The sequence below is a fragment of the Zerene cesonia genome, chromosome 5 (assembly GCF_012273895.1).
Source record: "Zerene cesonia ecotype Mississippi chromosome 5, Zerene_cesonia_1.1, whole genome shotgun sequence".
In the NCBI taxonomy this organism is placed as follows: domain Eukaryota; kingdom Metazoa; phylum Arthropoda; class Insecta; order Lepidoptera; family Pieridae; genus Zerene; species Zerene cesonia.
The window spans coordinates 5,765,031-5,786,491 of NC_052106.1; the positions used below are offsets into that span (position 1 = coordinate 5,765,031).

Genomic DNA, 21,461 nt, shown 5'->3' on the forward strand with positions numbered 1-21,461 from the left:
CTTAAATCGTGATAGCATATCAAAATGAAAAAGCTCATTATATTTCCCTTCAACAATGGAACTAAACAAAAATATTTAATGGCATAAAACTTTAACGCGTCCTGCTTGCACGTATTTACTCCGTAGTAGGACCGAGTGAGAGGCTAGCGCTACACATTTTGCCGGCAAATGAAGCGTGGCCAGACCGCAGATTGACCGCAGAGAATGGAGGCAACGAGTGACAGAATGGCGGCGAGTCAGTAGTATAGAGTCGCGCGGCTTGTAAACACGCGAGCAGCCTCCGCGTCGCGCCTGACTCATCGTCGCGGACGCGGTAAATACCTGTGACCTACGCGTTGTGGGACTATACGCTACAATCTATTTGCAAAAAATATAAGGCTCTATTAGGAAACCGGCGCTGACGCAACGCGCGGGGAAATATCTTGAATAATTAAAGCAATCAGCTGATATTGACAGAGCGCGAAAACACGTGTCTGAGATCCGTTTCTTGGAACTTTAATGATTAAAGTTATTTAACCCAAAAGTTAAGTTCGTGACTCATTATAAAATGACGAAAGTTAAGTTGAAAGAGAAGTACTCAAGGTTCGGTTTAATATCATCCAGTAAATGTTAAATTAAGGAAACATTTATGTAAATAAACTGTGCTGTTTAACTTATCAATTTGTGATAAATTAATGAACAAAAATTTTTGACGTCCTCGTAATTAGTAACTAAATGATCTCTCGAATATTGTGATTCAAGTTTGTCAAATAAGCAGAAGTGCCGACGAACAATAAAGAGGAAAAATTGTTGGATCAAAGCCAAACGTGAATAAATGAGACATGTTTTTATGTTTCAAACAATAAATTAGTCACCAGGTTAAAGGACAAACGAAGAAAGTGGTAAAAACCGACATTAAGGTGCATTTGCACTGCGCAACTGAATACTTAATGTAGCAAGTGTACCAGCGCATGCACCTGTCATGTTATACAAGTTATAATTTCATACGATTATACATTTACTACCAAACTTTATCACTACCAAAACTATATGATAATCTTTGAAAAAATCAATCAGAGAGTATATAAGAAGAGAACATAGTGACGTTCACGATACGTTGGTAGTAACAAGCACCAGATACTTCGAGAGTGTAAGGAATGTGGGTGTAAGATGCACTTACCGTACGAGTCCAGAGGCCGTCGGCGGCGAGAGATGCCAGACATGGAGCCGTGGTGGTTGCAGTCCATCATCGAAGAGACACTCGGAGAGCATCCTGATCTTGGTAAGGAACTGCCATTAAGGATTGTAGTCATGAATTTTGTTCATCGATCCGAGGGATTAAAATAAGCAAATTCAAAACGTTTATCAACATATTAACATAAATTAGTGAAACAAGCATTCGTACTGGATAATTCACTCGATGTTAAAACAACCCATGCTTATCCTATGATAAAAAAATGGTAAAAATGTATAATTATGGTTTTTTTTTTAATTTTATACACTTTATACAGTAAACCTGCTAAACACTAGATAAAAACCAGACTTATAAGTACCCAAAATTTTTTAATAGTAGATAAAAAGACTAAAAACCCGCAAACCCATGGGTATTTTCCGTTTTCGTAATCTACAACACTCCATTAGTGTTTGCTGAATGAAGTAACACAGAAAAAAATTGACTATTAAATTAACAATTATACAAAAAATAAACAATATTGACAACCGTTGATAAATAGACCTTTTAATATTATTATAATGCTCATAAGTTCTAACACATCCTTACTAATACATATTATAAATACGAAAGAGTTTGTTTGTTTGTTTATATGCTTGTTTATTTAACTTTATTTTAAGTCGTAATGAAGCGATTTTATTGTATGATTTCTGTGTGTATCGATATGAAATATCTCATTCCCATTTGATTTTCCATTAATCACGCAGACGGAACTGCCCGCGGAAGGCAAGTTTACGTCAAATATTCCAAGGAGAGCGTATTACTTGGAAAAATATAATAAATAGAATATCTGGCTACTTCTCATTAATTTACGTAAAATGCACTGTTTTTTTTATCTTTATACCTGTTTTACTGTTTATTATACGATAGAGTATCTGTTCTTAAGCTTGGTAAAGCTGGATAGCTCATAGACAGCGTTTCACCTCTACATTTACCAAAATTCTCTTACATTCAAACATTTCTGTAACATGTGATATTCTCTTTAAAATATTGAGGCTTGTTATTTTAAATTAACTGAAGTTTATAATATGTCCATACGAATTTGTAACAATTAAGCTTTCATTATAATACCATAAAAATACTATTAACTAATTGCAATATACTTATCATTGAATGCAATACTTCATTGTTGAAGTTTAAAAATTGAGTTTGTGTTGTTTGTTACAATTATATAATTAATAAATATTAAATTTATATTAAATAATTATTTAACGTTATGACAAACCATAATCTATATCAAAAGCTATTAATCGTCATTCCTAAAAATCGTCTTTTCTTAAATGCCGAATGCATGACATCAAATTAATCGTGAACTGTGAAATAAATCTCTATATATATAAAATTCTCGTGTCCCAGTATTAGGTCACCATACTCCTCCGAAAGGACTGGACCGATTCTCATGAAATTTCCTGTGTATATCGGATGGGTCTGAGATTCAACCAACATCTATTTTTCATACCCCTAAATGAATCTTGAAATAAAAGACTCAAGCAGAACAGCGTTTCCAGGTCAGCTAGTATTTTATAAAATTGAAATTTCTCAATACAAACATTATTGTAAATAACACTTTGAAAAGTTAATAAATGTAAAAAAATTAATATGGTAATCAATATGGTAGCAATATAATACTAAAATTTTAACATTTTACAATTTTAAAATATTAGTATTATAAAATTACATCTACTGTACGTGTTCAAGCAATAAATAAATGATTTGGAATGAACTGAAATGTATACCTACGATTATGTGTGATTTATTTTTCTAATACATTAAACTTATACACGAATAAAATTGGGAAAAATTAAAAATTTCGTTTTATAGCATTCACATGCTTAATAAATTGTCATTTAAATTTTAGGCATATAAAACTGAAACAGTTAAATTGATGAAATTCGATTGCTGCGGCGCGATCACGATGATCTAGAGGTCAAGCGATGCCACGGTACGGCGAATGACGCAGGTTCGAATCCCGCCTCGTGATCGAATTATTGTGATTCTTTTTAATATACTATATTGTGCCAATTATTTTCACAAAAAGTTCTAACGATATACATAATGTAAACCAACAATTTCCACTCTTCGATTAAAAAGTTATATGGCTCTACCTTATAAAAAACAGTTTACGAACGTAGATCTTGTCAATTATATTTCAATATTTAATAAATAATATTTTAATAAATTATGCTATTAAACTCTATTTTAATTGAATACTTCGTGTGGATTAATAAATAATATGTAAAAAGCCGGATGTAAACAAGTTTAAAACACAAACCCGGACCTTAGTTTTTTCGCTCCTAATAATAAGGATTTACAAAGAAATTATATAATTGTATTACTATTTCTATTACTTTTATTACGAATGATTACATATAAATTAAGTAAGCTTTTATATTTTGTTGTTTAATGTAACAAATACACCAAGTCTTAATCTAGGCTAAAGCAAGTAATTTAATCTTAATTACATCAAGTATTTATTTTTAAATCTCTAAAGTGTTTACCGACATTTAAAGATTACTGACTTTTTATAGAACAAAATTTTCACTTTCGAGTAAAAGACATCAACGCTATTTTAATGAATGTCTTATGTTTTCGGTATCAACAAGATAATTACACAAAATAACCTTAAAGATCATCAAGTTTCATTATTTTACACAATTAATGAAATTCTAAGTTGGATACGTTAATTTAACAGTTTATTATTACTTGAGTCCTACGAGTATTTGATTTGAAATAATTTTTATATAACCCTATCGTTTTCCAATGAAATCGCATACAAGTCGCAATGCAATGTGTATTGCAGAACAAATTTTGAAACGCCGCTACCACCACGTCTCATTTTGTATGCGAGAGCCTGAATGCGGACTAGTCTGTAGGCTTGTCAACAAAACCTATAACAATTAGCGGAACTGCGAGTGAAGCCGGCGGCTGAGGTGCACTTAGGGAAATGAGGTCGTTCCATGCTATCTAATGGGGTCAGCTTGTTCAAAACTAGAGCCTTTTCTAGCTTACTGAAGCTAATAGCAATTCTCATTATCAACATGCAGTGTGATTTCTGAAAATGATGTTGATGGTGACGATTGAAATGATCACCAATGAAGGAAAATAGAATAAGACAAACGTCAAAGCGAAAAGACATTACAGATAATGACTTTTCGATTCCTTTCGACCATTATTGATCACCGGTCAATCAATTATGATTATCTTACTGTAGGCCATCTCATCACCCATCCCTGTCACAAGATAGAAAACACAATTTTCATGCAATCTCACGCCATATCTAGGTACATATAATTTGACACCTAGTCACTTAACGCAGTGCTAAGTCGGTTCCCGAGTCGGTATAACATTACGTAATAAAAGATTCTACCGAAGGGTGGTCACGCAGTATTATACGGTGGATTATCAGTAATGTAATACCATGCTTACTGCAAAAATATCATGCTTTAAATGAAAGAAAATACGTTTGTCATTTAGAATTATTGCTTTAAGCACCTAATACTTTCCAGGGAAGCTTAATAATTTCTTATTTAAAAGAATATTTTCTTTTGTTAAAAATACCTTACGTAAATATAATTTTTGATAGTATCTGTACTAATTAAATCAATAAGAGATAAAAATGCCTTATTCAGATTGAATAAAGAACGCAACCCAGTCAATCTAAGCAATAGACAAGAGGGTTGGGTTTTATTTAAATTTCTCATAAATATCGTCGCTGATTTTGAGTTTGCTTATTTTTCACTATTTATTCAGTAATAACTTTTCAATGTAGAAAGGACCCAAAATAAGAAATGTTTATGCCTGCAGGCGCGTGCCACTAACTAGCTATTTTTTCATGCAGTTTCCCAGTAAATTACAGGGGTAAGGCATGTCAACCATAACCTCAGACAACTTTACAGCAGGCTTTCTCATCTAATCGCAGGAGCCGAAGCTGAACTCATCCCGACCTTTATCAACCGCACTCCGAACCCGCAACTTGCGGCTATAATTTGTATATATCAGCTTCCGTAAATAGAGAAACCACAGTTACACTATTAATGCTTTTTTACTCCCCATTCCGTTACGTGGTGATTTTCATAGACACTTCGACGCTAAACTGTAACACCGCAATTTTAAATCTCGTAGAATTTTATTTTGAGTTTTGATTATGAGAGCGCATATTCGTAACGTTTATTGTTACCTTTGCTTTTTCTCATCTAAGTGAGGAAATACAAATATTTCACTCTTTAAATATTGAATGAAAGAAGGCTATTAAAAGAGTTTGACCTTCAACTTCAACAAAATCTTCCTACGCTATTATTCGAGTGTCACAATAAACTTGGCATATTATCATAAGCTATGTAAACGGTATAGGGCAGATATCATATCAATACAATACACGTAATTAAATAGTGTATTTACAATGTCCCCAATATAATATACTGTTTTTCCTCGTTGAATCTCTATGTTCCAATTAATTGTAGTCCATGCGTGCAATGGTAAATATCGGTTTCTATTACGCCTTAATCTGTTATAAATCAATGTGAATAGAACTAGTAATTTATTGGTTAACAATCTAACCTAAATACATATAATTTGCACAGTAATAGTATAATTTACAAAGATCTATTATTTTCCGTTTGTCGTCAAAAATAAGTCTTGTATCGGGTCGCTGCATATTATTAATCATTACGTAGTATAAAACAAAGTCGCTTTCCGCCGTCTGTATGCTTAGATCTTTAAAATTACGCAGATTGTGATGGCGCTTTTTTTAAATAGATAGAGTGATTCAAGAGGAAGGTTTATCTGTATAATAACACTAGCTGCGCCCCGCGGTTTCACCCGCGTAAGTCCGTATCCCGTAGGAATATCGGGATAAAAAATAGATGTTGGCCGATTCTCAGACCTACCCAATATGTTTACCAAATTTCAGAGGAATCGGTCAAGCCGTTTCGGAGGAGTATGGCAACGAAAACTGTGACACGAGAATTTTATATATTAAAAGATAGAAAAAATGAGGGATTTACTCAGAATTTAAAGTGTGTGAAACCACTGGCAAAAGCTATCAATAAATGGTCACAGTTATCTAAAGTAATATACTATGTGTCGATTTTTTTTTAATGTATTGATAGCTAGCTAGTCTGCTCGCCCCGGCTATACCGGTGTACGTAAGTTTATAAATATTTTTTCAAGTTATCCTAATGCAATTGAAGATACATGCACAAATTAAAAACAATTAAAACCTGTTTCTATTATACAGGTATCTTATATGAAGTTAATAAAATCATTGTGGCACAGTTTTAATTGCCAAATAGCTTATACTTTCTATTATTGCCTTTTGATGGAACATCGTTTTATATATTTCTTGATTGTTAAATAATTCAGTTCACACTTTTATTCACTGTTTAACTTTTACCCACTTTGAATGAAAATATAATCTAAATATTTTGATGTCATATTCATCGAATATGTTTATTCCCTTGAGTCTTTAGGATAAAGCAGCACAACGTTTTGCAATGGTTTTCTGGGTTAACCAGTATATAACAGTAAAAATGGGCATGTGCTATTATTTAAAATAATAGACTGGAGTAAGCCACTTACTTATAGCCACGTTCCGACCAGTTGGCGTGGGCTTCACAAGATACAAACTGATTTCGTCTCTTATCCCCAGTTCGCACGGGCAGTCCAGACTACATGTGTTCCATGCTACCGCAGCACTGGCGCTCGAACAAGACGCTCCCGGGCGGCTTCAAGGTGGTAGCCCTGGGTGATATCATGGATGGCACGCAAGTCACCGTCAGGGCTGGCAACGATGAGAACTGCTCAGCCGAACTCAGGAACAACACGGCGGTGATGAAGAACAGAGTGGCGAAGTTCAATGACTTGAGGTTCGTCGGGAGGAGCGGGAGAGGTATGTTTTGTGTGAAGCTTAGCGTCTGTGAATACCCAATGTCATTTGACAACGTTGAATGTCAGTAATACGTTTAAAGTTTGAAATCAATGTTCGTCAAAGTTAAATTAACAGCATAACATTATTATTTTATCAAGTAGCTGTATCCTGCGGTTTGACCCACATTGACTTTTCGGCACATAAATAATTATTCAATTCGAACCTGTAGTTCCTGAGATTAGCGCGTTGAAAAAAAACTCTTCAGCTTCTACTTCTTCTTCTTTCTACATTATTAGTATAAATAAAAAAATGTTTAAACCATTTAAGAATATATTCGATTCAATCGTCTAAAATTATTATTTTGTCAAAAGTAGACTTTGAAATGTGTGTTAATTCAACACCTCATAATCAATAAAAGTTATATAATTTCCCTCTAAATCTAATGCAATGGGGTAGTTATTACAATTAACATCTACGCTTCATTAATTTGTCAATCGGCATAATGAAATCGTTATAATTGCACTTTACAAGTAGAGTTAGACATTAAAATCCATAAGCTTGTTATAACACGGCGGACGCAAATCACCGCTGTCCGCGCCAGATTAACCAATTATTATCCAATTCTAACTACCTTACGTGTATACGAGCATCGAATTCAGACCAGGAACGTATTTCATAATGCATGCTAGAGGACTCTCCAATCCCTCCTGATAGCAGTTTGCTTCGGTGCGAAAATGGAGGAGCAAATTCTTATATAATACGGCAATTTATAAAATATTAAAATGTAAAATTGTTTCGAAACAAGAAGTCAAGTTACTACTTTTATAAAAGTGAAATCCCGTGTCTCGTAGTGGGGTATGGGCAGATAATATACATCTGTTTCACAGACCGATTTTCTTTATGGACAAGTAGGTGATCAGCCTTCTCAGTCAGTCATCTGTCCCCACCGGGAATCGAACCCAAGACCCATCGGTTTACGCTCACGCGTTAATCACTGTATTTAGAAGGCTGTCAGGCAACTTAAAAAAAATGGCTAAGTATAAAAATCAAATAAAAACATAGCGTACATTAAACAAAACAAAATAAATAAGGAAGAGTGGCCATTTTAGGTTTCACGCTCCATCATAGCTTACTAGCCAGATCAAGCGTTTCGCAAAAAACGTTATTTAGTTTTAAACAAATACGAAAATGCATTTAGAAACATTTCTCAAAAATTTATATCAAGTATACTATGTCCATATAAAACTGCGGTCATTGTCCAACATTTACTAACCATGAACTTGTTGTTTACTTTTTGTGCCCTGACCGTGTCCATTATGACGCCCAATCTAATGACGCCTAAAATCCCGATCTAAATTGGACAATTGTGTATTGAAATCATAATTTATTCTTTAAGTACATTTAGCTAAATCTTGGATTCAATTGTTTAACTTTTGTTACCAAACGCAAATAATACTTCTGAAATCCTCCATCGCGTGTGCATGTATTCTATTACTAAGATTAAAATCAACAATGCAAATCTTAAAATCTTGAGGAATTATGTAAAATATTCCTTAAGATTCTTAAGTATAAATAGGTGAGAATAATATGAATCGTCAACTTTGGTTTGTGTGATTTTGAAAAATTAAGACCACCAAGAGCTGCAATTAAAATCTGCCTAATTTTTTTAGTCAGTATGTACGACAGAACAACCTACAAGCAAATATCCATAAGTTTAGCGACTCATGAAAGTTTGTCCTTAAGAAACTACATTATCACGAGTTTTTTTTTTGTTTCCGTCAGTCAACACTGTTCAATTGTACATTTAGGTTTCATACAAATCACGAATATCAACTGAATCTTGGAATCTACGTAAACTAAGAAACGCAATCTCACTTTCCCCACCAGATCAAGGCAAGGCGTGTTTTAATTTCCAAACCGCAGGCTGTAAACGACGTTCGCACTTTACTGTTCCATTGTACTGCGCTGACGCAGCCAGCCGCCATCATTGGCCCCTATGTACTTGCATGAGAGCCGTAAAATCTCAGAAAGGTACGCTTATGACTGGCTAGCTGTAAACTATTACCATTGCTGTAAATAATCTTGTGTGTCGAAACACTTGAAACTATATAATTCGTACATAAGCTGTGCCTCTACCATTATGTGGATGGAAAACGGATAAATTTCATCGTGAGGGCTAAATTTAAATGCCCACTGAGTTCAGTCATAATTTAAACTCGAAATCCAATCTGGCCTATATCTTTTTAAGCTACTTACTAAAAATTTTGAAGTTATTGATAGAATATACTCAATAAACGATTCTAATTTAAAACAGGCTATAATCCACACACAACATTCATACGCCACTTTTCCAAGTCAAATCTCACTGCTCAGTTTTAGAAAAACCTGTCAACAAAACTTTAAGCCTGAATAGTAACTATTTAGTATCTGGGCATGATGACATGTGTCTATCATTATTATAAGGGATAAGTATATAGTTTTATAATAAAATACATCAAAAGAGGCATTCCAGTTTGTCTTATTTTCGTTTTATCGTCTTCACTTAAGTAATTACCACATTCCTACAAAACCACAAATATAAAGCAAAACAATATGCAATAATGTAAAATTCCTAAAATCTTAGAAATAATAATTATCTAACATAAAATTTCCAACGTACAAAATTAATTTGTCATTATGATTTCGTCAACGATCGTCACTTAGCAGGTTTCTTGTAATTAATACGGTTCAGGCTTGACGGCATTATTCTTATAAATTAAGTAATTATTAGGTGTTGTATTACACAAACCTGTTGCTATGCAATCACATTATTTCATTGCTATTTCTGTAATTATCAAGTAGAACTTATTATCCATGAAATAACTAGTTCGCAAAATAAAAAAATGTACAAAGCACTCTTTGTCGTCGCGAAATCAACTATAATTTTTTCCTAATCAACATTTCACGACGATAAAAAAGTGTGTATAAAAACACACACACCCACACACACGCACACACACAACTTTGTGGGTACAAAACACTTTACAATACAGTATACTGTAAAAGTTGTTTTTAGAAATTGTATTTTTTTTTATTTTTACAACTTTCAATCTAATATGACGCATTTTTTTTAAAAACCATCGTGTACATAAATCAATCATAAAATCTTGTTTAAATATGTTTTTTCATCGTACTCGGTGGGCAAATATCCACTGTTGTGACACGATCATCACAACAGTGCAGTCTAATGAAAATAATATAGATTGTATTTGACAACTGGAAGGGTCTGCTTCGTAGTTTTGGAACGATTAAAATAAAACTGTGTCAGAGGATATTGTAATATCGATAACAGATTTAAATATGATACGCTGCTTGACTTTGAATATACGTATATATGACATGTACCTATAACTAGATGTCCTACTTAACTCTTGAAAAAAGCTGTGAGATTTATTTCTAGAATTGGATTTATTAAAAACAAGATATAGACCATTAAGACCAGAAGAGCATTGTGTTTATTTTACTGATAGAAATACGCACGTAGTTACAGCAAAAATCGCCTCTTGTTGTAGCCGACGAGCTTTTTTTATTAATTTAATATTATCGTACCTATATCATACAAGATGAGGGAATTTATTTAGAACTAGACGCTCCTCCCGACTTCGCCCGCATATCCAAGTTCGTGTTTTATGATAAAAAAGTATCCTATCACCCAAGTCAGCTCATACCCTGTATGTATACCAAATTTCATCAAAATTCGTTCAGTATTTTTAGCATGGCTGACGGACAAATATCCAAACAAGCAAACTTTCATATTTATATTTATGTGAAGTGTGATAACAGTGCTTTTCATTTTCTGTATTTATAATCCCACTCCCAATGTGTCTACATAATTTATACCCTATCTGTACTAAGAATAATCAAACTTTCTTCGATTTTTTTATTATTATCAAACTCCTTTCACATTTCGTATAAAATCGTAATTCTCGATAGGTAATTAGGAGCGCGAACGACACGTAAACGAAATGACCAGACTGTGACCAAATCATTTTGTGTATCCGTCATCATCACGACTTTTATATCTTCATTTGTACAACGACCATACTATATATTTTTATGATAATGATTAAGTACTTATGATTTTATTTATACACCTCATTTATTCCTACGAATTTAAAATTAAAATATCCGATGAATAAAGTACACAATCTGGATAAAAGGATTAAAGAAATCTTATGTACATATAATTTGAAATATGTTGGAATCTATAGAAGATCCATAGCTGGCTCCAACTGGCTTCTTCTCCTGCGTTTAGATTAAAAATGTACACCAGATCGTTGAACTATTTCGAAGCTCTGCATAGTCGATTTTTTAAGCTGCATCATTCGTAATGTCATTAGGCTTGAGTTTAACTTTGGAATGTAATATACCATTATTATTATCATTGATGTTCGAGTACATTACACGGGTAATGCATATCAGACGATTTAAATGCAGCAACAGTAATTTGCATAACGGGTTCCACAAAACAATATGACAAAGTTGTTATTGATCGTATTTTGCCTAAAATGCGTCAACCGAGGCATCGTTCATTGATCATGCAAGGGCAGTCGCACCACGTCCGCGCTATATAAAATTCACCACAAACGATTTTCCTGAAAAACGTGTCATAGCGATGTAAATAAGAATCGCCCGTGTGTCGGTCGTCTTCACAAATGTCACTCAGGATTTACGCTCGATCGTAAATCAAGATGGCGGTGGTTCCCTGTACACCTCACCTCCCCGGCCCACCTGCGCCCGCGTCATAATTGAATATTTCACGCGCCCATCTCAACACCTCCGAAGCTATTTCGATACAATGTTATTTTACAACTCTGCATTGTGTTAGCTCCTAAACCGTTGATGAGTGATCATGCGAAATGCATTAAGTTTAATGGCGATTTTAAATGCAATATTTCACCTCATTCACGACACACCTTTGGAGTTTAGCGACCAATGTTTTATGATGATTTGTTTCCGTATTGAAATGTATCCTCTGCGTTCCGCCTAATGTAGCTTTGTGACGAGAGAGCGACACCGATATTGAGATCTCACGGAGCCATACAAAACGTTCACAATACTCACAATGCTCTTATAACTTGGTATTCAACACGACAGCGACTTTAAACATTTACCATATCCAATTAAATCATAACAAATATCATACTTTTCTTAAATTATTATTAATGTTTATCCATTCTTTGCATTCTCGAGAAATTAATAGTTTCAATGTGGTAAATTATAAAATACAAATTATAATGTATAGTACATTAAACAATGGAAATAAGAGATCTATAAGCACCAAGCAAGTGACTTCTGAGTTTTTATTCAACAATGACAAAAGTTTACGCAAAAACTCTATTAATATTATTCTACTATCGAAAAAATTACTATGTCGAGTGTATAAAAATTAGACAATTTAGCATTAATGCAACGCCTGTATTGACAAGTCTTAACACGAATCACGTATCAGGAAGCGAGTGTCGTTATCGCTGTGAACCGCAAACGAAATTTCATATTCGAGTATTTATAATGAGCACCGCCTACGCTTTAACGCTTCAACTAGGGAAGTAAACATTATGCTGAAATTATGTGTGTGTAAAAACCCACCGTGTTTGTCTGTTTCATTTTCCGCGTGCTGTTATACAAATATATTCATCTTAGTATGCTTATGTTGAGATTCGTTGACACAATTTGCTTTGTTTTCCATATCATAGAAAATTAGCTCACCGCCTGCTTCGCCGCGGGAAAAGTAGTCTATGTCACTCTTTAGCCTCCTTACTATCTCCAAAAAATCATATCATAAAATTGCTCTGTTACGATGTATAAGAAAGATAAACAAACACGCTTTCGCATTTATAATATGTATTAGTAAGGATAATATGCATATGGTTAACATGTATAAAATATAGATGAATATTAATCAAAATTTGATTTGAAAGAAAGTACAAGATAATTCTTTTTATTTTGTGTATTTAAGCAGTATTTTGTATTAATCGTTAAACATGTACCTAATATTTAGAGGAATTCGTAAACAGAGTAATTCCGAGAGAAATCAATCATTTATAGCCACTAAATCGAGTGCGCACTACACACGAATTATCTGCATTAGACATGTTAATCCACTCATTTTAACTGTAATTTTATTCCGTATTTATCGGTGCATTCATTACTGTCGACCGCAAATCGGGTTCCAAAAAGCTCGCTTATTTCCATACTCTGCTATGTACGGGAATTTTGCGCACAGAAACGTCATTCAACAATATTCAACATTAACGCGACCGAAGTCTCTAATGTATTTCACAATCGGGATAATTTGTGATGCACGAGTTTTGTTTTTTACGTACCACTGGTAATGAGCGGTGCGCTGCATTTGTGAGTAATGATATGTTATGTAAATAGTGTGTGAGATTTTATTTTGATGTTTATAAAAATAGCTGTTAGTTGAAGTATATTGAAGTGCTACAAACTAGAATACATTCAGCAGTAAATTTTAACCAAAAATTATTAATGTATGGCATGGGGTGTCCTTTACATAAAACCGAAAGAGTAGAAGAAATTCGATTGCTAAGGCGGGATTACAGGTGGCCGAGAGGCTAGGCGCTGCTACGGTTTGGCAAAAAGACGCGGGTTCGATTTTTTTTTTTTTTAATTTCTCTTTAAAAAAATTAAATGCTCTAAAACTAAAAAATTCAATTGTCAATTCATAGTAAATCCTTTATTTACAGGTAAAAGCTTTTCGTTAACAATCACAATATCAACATCGCCGCCTCAAGTAGCCACGTACCAAAAAGCGATCAAGGTGACCGTCGACGGACCGCGGGAGCCACGCTCAAAAACTAGTAAGTAGATGCTTTTATTTATTTTTGCAGTTTTGAAAGAGGAATTCATAAGTAATAATATACATCCATATACTAATATGGTCTTAACATTGTAATATAATTCATTTATTGTCACGTGCTATAAATCGTGTTATAAAATCATGATACACACTTAATATTATAAAGCTGAAGAGTTTGTTTGTTTGTTTGTCTGAACGCCCTAATCTTAGGAACTACTGGTCCGATTTGAAAAATTCTTTCAGTGTTAGATAGCCCATTTATTGCGGAAGGCTATAGGCGATATATGTACCACGGGCGAAGCCGGGGCGGACCGCTAGTAATAAATAATCCATTTGAATTTACTGAATTTTTATATACTTGGCCTAATTTCCAAATCTTCACACGATATAAAATACTATTGAGTTAATCGGTACATCTGATCAGATAGATGATAATGAACTCGAACTTAAATAATATACTAAGGACACGAATAATCAGTCAATTAAAACCGATCCAAACAATACCTCATCGTTGTGTGTAAAACTAAATTAAACAAAATTGATTGAACACATCAATGGCCGAGGGACAATTTGTTATTATTCGACGCCCTGTATAAAAACCGCATGAGCGACGTAAACAATTAAAATATATCAGCTCTATTATAATGTACAATTTTCATACGCGATACGTTTGTGACGCGACCGCTATCATTCAGCTGATAACATTTTCTTCCCACGGGACTTCAGTGATATGGTACTGACCATAGGACGTAGAAATAGTGGGGCTATTTATAATTTTGTGATATTGACGTGCTAAAGAACGGCTGTGTAGGTTCTAGTTCTAATCTCAAAGCGTTATAATGTGTAGTTATTTCTCTAGATTTGTTTATAGTGAGATCGTAATGAAAATTATGAACAAATTTATTAGTTAAATGCTTATTGCTATGAATATAATATCATCATATAATATATAGCGGTAGTTTATAATTATCATATTAGTAATTGCTCATAGAACAAATTGTATAATGACAACACGATTACTTACAATAACATGCAGTTAAATAGCATAAAGTTGAAGTTTTTCTATAGTCTTAATTTAAATATGTTTATGTAGCGAAAAAATTTAAATATTCGTTGTTGATTTCGATTTACTAACGATCTTATTGAGAAATAAGATAATATCAATGCATCTTAAGAAGGTAACGCAGATCTAGTGAATAGTTCAAATTCACCTTAAGTAATTTATAACCAACGATTACAGTAATCGTATTCAAACTTATACCTTATAACATTGAACATCCAAGTGTTGGAACCCTGCCCATATAATTATAATTGGCTCTACATTTTATTACGATTATAAAAACAGTCGGTTAATTCGTACCTTCCGACATCCGGACACACGAAAGCTTCAAAAGACGAATATCGAAATTGTTTGACGAAAACGTTACGCCATATGGAGTGAAGCCGGCGGCAAACAATAGCGAAATTATATCAGTAATAAGTTCGACTCACGCACAGTACGCAACTGCTGTATCACCTTTGTGCTTGTCGCGAATGGCTTCCATCGATGAGATAACAGGAGCCTATATCATCAGCAAATATTATTATTCCGTACAACGCAAATCACAATGCCTATTATATTATTGCACTGTAAAATCATGTTCAATTTTCCTTCAAATCTTCCTTATTAGTTATAGCATATTAACTAACCGCTACTATGCAGTTTTTATTATATTTTTCGTGAATTCACAATGATATAACATACACGTGCAAAACATACACACATGGACATAGATATTTAATACTATCATTAATAACCATTTAATATCGAATTAAAAAATGCTAGCAGCTAGCTTAGAACCGTTGGAATTTATAGCAACCCTCACTCACTCTCAACTGGTGAAATAAAAAAAAATAAAGTGGGACCGCAGAACGGCTCGTTAATAGGATTTTACCTTGCACAATCTTCATACACAAATAAACAGGCCCTAAAACAATACAGTCTAATACAGCTAATGACAAAATGAACCAGCGTGCCGCGTGGCAGGACTAATCAAAACAACAAATCCAGCTTACAGTACAGATATCCTGTAAACAAAGAGTGGACAGGACAAAAGGCGTACTTAAATCATAAGCCCCAAACTCCAGAGGACAAGAAAGGAATCGCGTGCACAAGGGACTTAAAAGTTTGACTTAATAGACTTAATTTGTAGGTGCCCCGTGTAAGCCGCTTCGCAACGACCCTTTGTCGTTGGGCTGTACGCCTCGTTAGCTTATCGAGTATCGATATCGATAAATATACCGTTGCATTATATAATATGTAACATGTATACACGTTTTCATAAAAGTGTTGATGTATTGCACATATAAAAGGACATCGTCAATTTGTAAATAAAAAAAAAACTGTTAGATACTGATAGTATAAAAAAAGATTCTTATAATAAATCAGTTGATAGATCAGTTGACTAACTTTGATGACATTATTTGATTTTCTATGAGCCATAACTTATATTATAAGCAATAATCTTCTAAAAATAAAATAAACTATTATAAATAATAACCTTATTGATTGTTTTAACAAGTTATTACTTCACGAATGAATAAATTTTCCTACATCACAATGCTATAACATAAAAATATCGATAATGTGATATTTCGTCCACAACAGCACATCCCTCAAACTCCGTATAATAACAATTAACTCCCATTTGTTTGTCGATTTCACAACATAATGGCATCGATGCATTTCGTATTGTGTAAACTCATAAACTAATTATCTGCGTATATTTTTTCCGAAACCCAATATAATTACGGCGGTATTCCACAAACAAAGTAAGGCAGCGCGGGCGGCTGGTCCCTATTATTTCTGGACACCAAGAAATGTTACCTCTAATAAGGTGATTGACACATGCCTATTTATTTTGTGTGCAGGAAACGATTCTTCCTTAGTCACGGAAGTTTGCGACACGCAGAGCTAGATTTTTTTAATAGGAAGCAAAATATGAATTTAAGCGGAAATAGAAAGTAATACATGACATCGACTTCAATGAACCATGAAATTGCATCATCATCATCATCATCATCATCAGCCCATACACGTTCCCACTGCTGGGACACAGGCCTCCTATGAGGATTCAGGCCATAATCCACCACGCTGGCCAAGTGCGGGTTGGTAGATGTCACATGTCGTCGAACTTTTGATTCTTGGACATGCCGGTTTCCTCACGATGTTTTCATTCACCGTTAAAACGGTGAAATTGTATATTTGATCTTAATTTAAAGCGTTAATAATATCTTTTTATTTATGACAAAACCAAAAATACTACAAAATTCATACTGAAACTATAATAAGAAGCTGATTTTATTAAATACCATAAAGAATTATCGAACATTAATCTGTATATAGAGCCAGATATGCTAAGAAGCCATCCTAAATTGCAACTAATTCCAACACTTGGTTCAGGTACAAACGCCTCACCGCATCAAATACGAGCAATAGGATTCCAAAGACCGTTCATAGCCGGGACGTCAATGTCACTCCGGGATATAGAATACAAGTCGTCACCCCGGCTTCGCTCGCTGTCGCACGAGGAAAGAGAGTACAAGACTAATGCTAACCTGCCCCCTGAAGGTATGTGTTATATTTTTATTTTGATAATTATGTTGTTTTTTTTTTAATGGCGTACAAACACTGTTTTTTTTAATTCATATCGATCTGGCTATAGGTTTATCATACAAGCAAATTATTATATCGTTATAGTTCAAATATTTTATAATAGACACATTTTGAATCATAATTACTGATTAATATAATATGCTTATGTTTGTTACATATTCAATTTTAATAATTTTACTGAAACGTGATTAACAATTTTTTAAGTATTGCCATGTTGATACCATTGTTGCTGCATATGCTGATTATTCACATAATAGGAGGCCCATATCCTTATCCTTAACCTTCCCAGTCCTTTCCTTTACTCCTCTCGTCAATCCCTTCTTAATCCCTTTCCAATTTACAAGCGTAAAGTCTGCAATCGACCTTACGCGTTTCCAAATGTTTGGTGATAGCGCTTACCATCAGGTGACCCACCGGCTACAATGACATAAAAAATATATATCGGTATATACTAGGTACATAATATTACGGTTATAAATTGTTACCATCGTAAGATGTTAACAGAAGAAGTAAAACATTTTTTACCATACATGTATATACGTAATTAGGACCAAAATGATATTCCACGTGATCGTAGAACTAACCAAGTAAATGTATTAACGTTCACGCTGATTATCACTACTCCATTCACAATCACGAACTAACGACGTACAATCTTATTTACAAACTCGCCCATAGACCTCAGATACTGTTAGAATTGTTTTTTAATTTTAAGAAATGTATCACATATAATGAAACAGGTTAGTGTTAGCGTTAACAGTTATTTTCTGGATTACCTATTGTGATTTATGATTAAATTAATCAAAGTAAATCCTTCACAAATCACACACTTACTCTACCAAATACTATTTTCAAATTAAATAGCATACGAAAATTAGCACATTATAATTGCTCACAAGAAATCCTACAAAATGTATGTGTATTGTTTTGTACAAAAAAAATAAGAGTCGCACCGTTGCATTTTCAAATAAAGCACTGCCGTCAAAAAGTTTAGCTATAAATTTTGAGAGCTACCTTATTCAATTCATGACGAACATATCTCCTTAAATGCGCTATCTATACTTTAAAAACTCGCAACGCTCGCTTTGGGGCGTTTACGAATCCAGCAACTTTCATCAGCGCGACGCGGACGGCAATATGCGCGCGCGGCTAATGACGCACATTAGCCGCCTTATGACAACTTATGTATTGCCTCATAGTTATCATACAGTCCATACTGATTACTGAATACTCTTAATATATGCAGTCCCACTTCTAGGCTATGCAAATTTCGATATATTTAGAATTATCCATTGATCTGATTAATTTTTTACGTGACAACGTCTTAAATTAGGTTGCGGCTCGGAGTCACTCATGAAAAAGTGTAACGCCCGGTAACGTTACGATGAGTCACCGAACTATGATCGGTCCGCCGCGCGCGCAGCACTAGAGAATTAGGCGCATTGAATCGGCGCGTGCTTGTGTCTCTGTCTCTGTCTTTTTAGTAAACAAAATATATTTTCTATAGTTAAAATTTGTGCAATTCTTATTTTCATTCAATTCCTTGTTCCTATTGTGCAATTTAATAATATTCATATCAATAAATATTCTACCGAGAAAAAGACGTTGTCACGTAAAATCTTCGCCCGTAAAACCGACTTTACAGGCAACCATTTTTACTTGAAAATAATGCACATGACACGTGTACAGTATGTATTGAACTATTAAATAACTGTAATTTCTTCATTAGTTACGTATGAAGGGCTTTTCTCAATGTTTGAATATCGATTGATTCAAGCGTCTATAATAACTTTTTAAGAATAGGTTTGTAACAATCAAACGACTCGTTATTAAGAGAACTATTTTCTTTTAATACAAATAAACACGCAAAACAATAGTTGAAGCTGTTTTACATGAACTGTTCATTCAGTATTAACAAAGCTATATACAGCTTACAATGCTAGCAGAATTGCCTACTCAAATACGTGTAAACGGGTATGCCATGGGTCCAATCGGAACAAGCCCATTACAGATGATAGAACACCTTGCCTCGGCAATCATCCTTCGATATACAATACACAATACAGCTAATGGAAGCGTCAAATATTCAATACGCTTGTTTGTATTTGCCGATTAAAATATCTTAAAAGACAAACATTTTGCTATTTATTTCTTTTTTAACTCATCAATGAAATTGTACGTAGAAGAAACTTTAAAAATGATTTGAATTAAAAAATAGTTCACTTAAAACGTACTATTTTTTTCTTGGTGTAGAAATTAGTATAAATTGTGTTCTTAAAAAATTAAATGACATACACGAAAGTTCCTACGAAACTACGTATGGTATCAGATATATTATCTGGTATGGTATATGTTTCTATCCGATGAAGCTGTATCGTTACAAATTCGTAATAATAATATTATTAGTCTCATAAATCTTGAGATGCTGGTGGTAGTGGAGGTCAACGACCTCTGGATGGTCTACGGGAGAAATAATAACAATAACTTGAAATGCGATGTTGAGAAAAAAACGGAGGCCGCGTCCGACAGTGTCATTACGGCAGTAAAATGTTCACTGCGATAGAAAATCCTGCTCTTTTTCTTTATCATAGAAATCTATATAAATCAATATGTAATTATAAGTTGTCTATATGTATTTGGCTTAAAACATTAAATTTACACACTGTCTAATTACGTCTTTCCATTTGATTTATAATAAATAATTGTCTCTTAAATAACACTGTAACATTGAGATGGATTCATGTAAAAATATTTTGTTCGGTCTTGCATGATATCTAATTCACCAATAGCATCTCGTTATGAAAAAGTTAATGACTGAATAGGCGAATAATTCATCATCATTTCTGAATTTCACCTCTTATAAAACATAGTTGACGATGAATGAAGAATGATGACCGAAGAATATATGAAAAGAATGGAATTGAATGAACGTAATATTACATCGCACCTTATTTCCGGTACAATATTTTCGATTTGATTGATCAATTTCGATGATCAATACCTCGGGCGCCAAGATTGGCTACCGACGGCGATCCCATTATTGTATTTTCTACGTTTTACATTACAATACCGCCTAGCCGATGCTCAACTAAAAAATATTCTACCGGGCGTCGTATTGTAAATTAGAGCAGAACGATGGTCGATTGTTTTGGCTTGTGGTTTCACTTACTCAAATAAAGTCAATCTTGGTGCAGGGTCCGTGTGAAAATTTGATAACGAAACTATAGATCGATGGGGCTGCAGAAATCGAGGGGCAATGGCTGCGGTTACAATCCGTGCTACTGTGGGAAGCAATAACGCGTATGGATTAGCCGACATAAGCTTACCTGCCGCGGTCTCGGACAACTGATTTGACTCGTGCTGATAAATACTGTTGATAACGCATGCCCTTGCATTTCCTCATTTTACTGTCACCGTGCCTATGTACCTATCTTCTTACTTACGTACACGAATTTTTTTTTTAGTATATAATAATTATTATGCATAAGATATTACAATATAATATAACAACAAGAAATTTAAAGCTTAGAAATTTTAAGAAAAACAGTAATGATTATTATGATATAACACTTTTCTTTAAATTATAACCTAATAAATTATAAAAATATGATGAAGACATTAAAGCCTTTAACAGAAGTATGCTCAGTTGAATTAAAGGCATACATTGATATGACTCTTATTCTTATGCAATAAATCATTGTAATTCCAAAACACCTTTTTATAATCATATAGATATCTAAAAGCAGCTGCAATAACCACACGATAAAAACATTATCACATATTAAATCCGATAAAATGGGACGTCTTCATTCAGTACCGAAATCACTGTCGAAAAGGTGCAATAAAATGGAAAGTATTTGATGAAATATTG

The 21,461-nt window shown here is 33.8% G+C and overlaps 1 protein-coding gene across 1 annotated transcript in view; it reads left to right on the forward strand.

The window, feature by feature from the left end:
- The first annotated feature begins 245 nt into the window (after nucleotides 1-245).
- Nucleotides 246-21,461, forward strand: part of LOC119840193 (protein lozenge-like) — a 35,093-nt gene continuing 13,877 nt past the window's right edge. Inside the window, exons 1-4 of the mRNA XM_038366706.1 lie at nucleotides 246-1,261; nucleotides 6,858-7,097; nucleotides 13,823-13,936; nucleotides 17,378-17,545. Of these exons, the coding sequence (XP_038222634.1) occupies nucleotides 1,150-1,261; nucleotides 6,858-7,097; nucleotides 13,823-13,936; nucleotides 17,378-17,545 (634 nt within the window). The 5' untranslated portion in view covers nucleotides 246-1,149. The remainder of the gene's footprint in view (nucleotides 1,262-6,857; nucleotides 7,098-13,822; nucleotides 13,937-17,377; nucleotides 17,546-21,461) is intronic.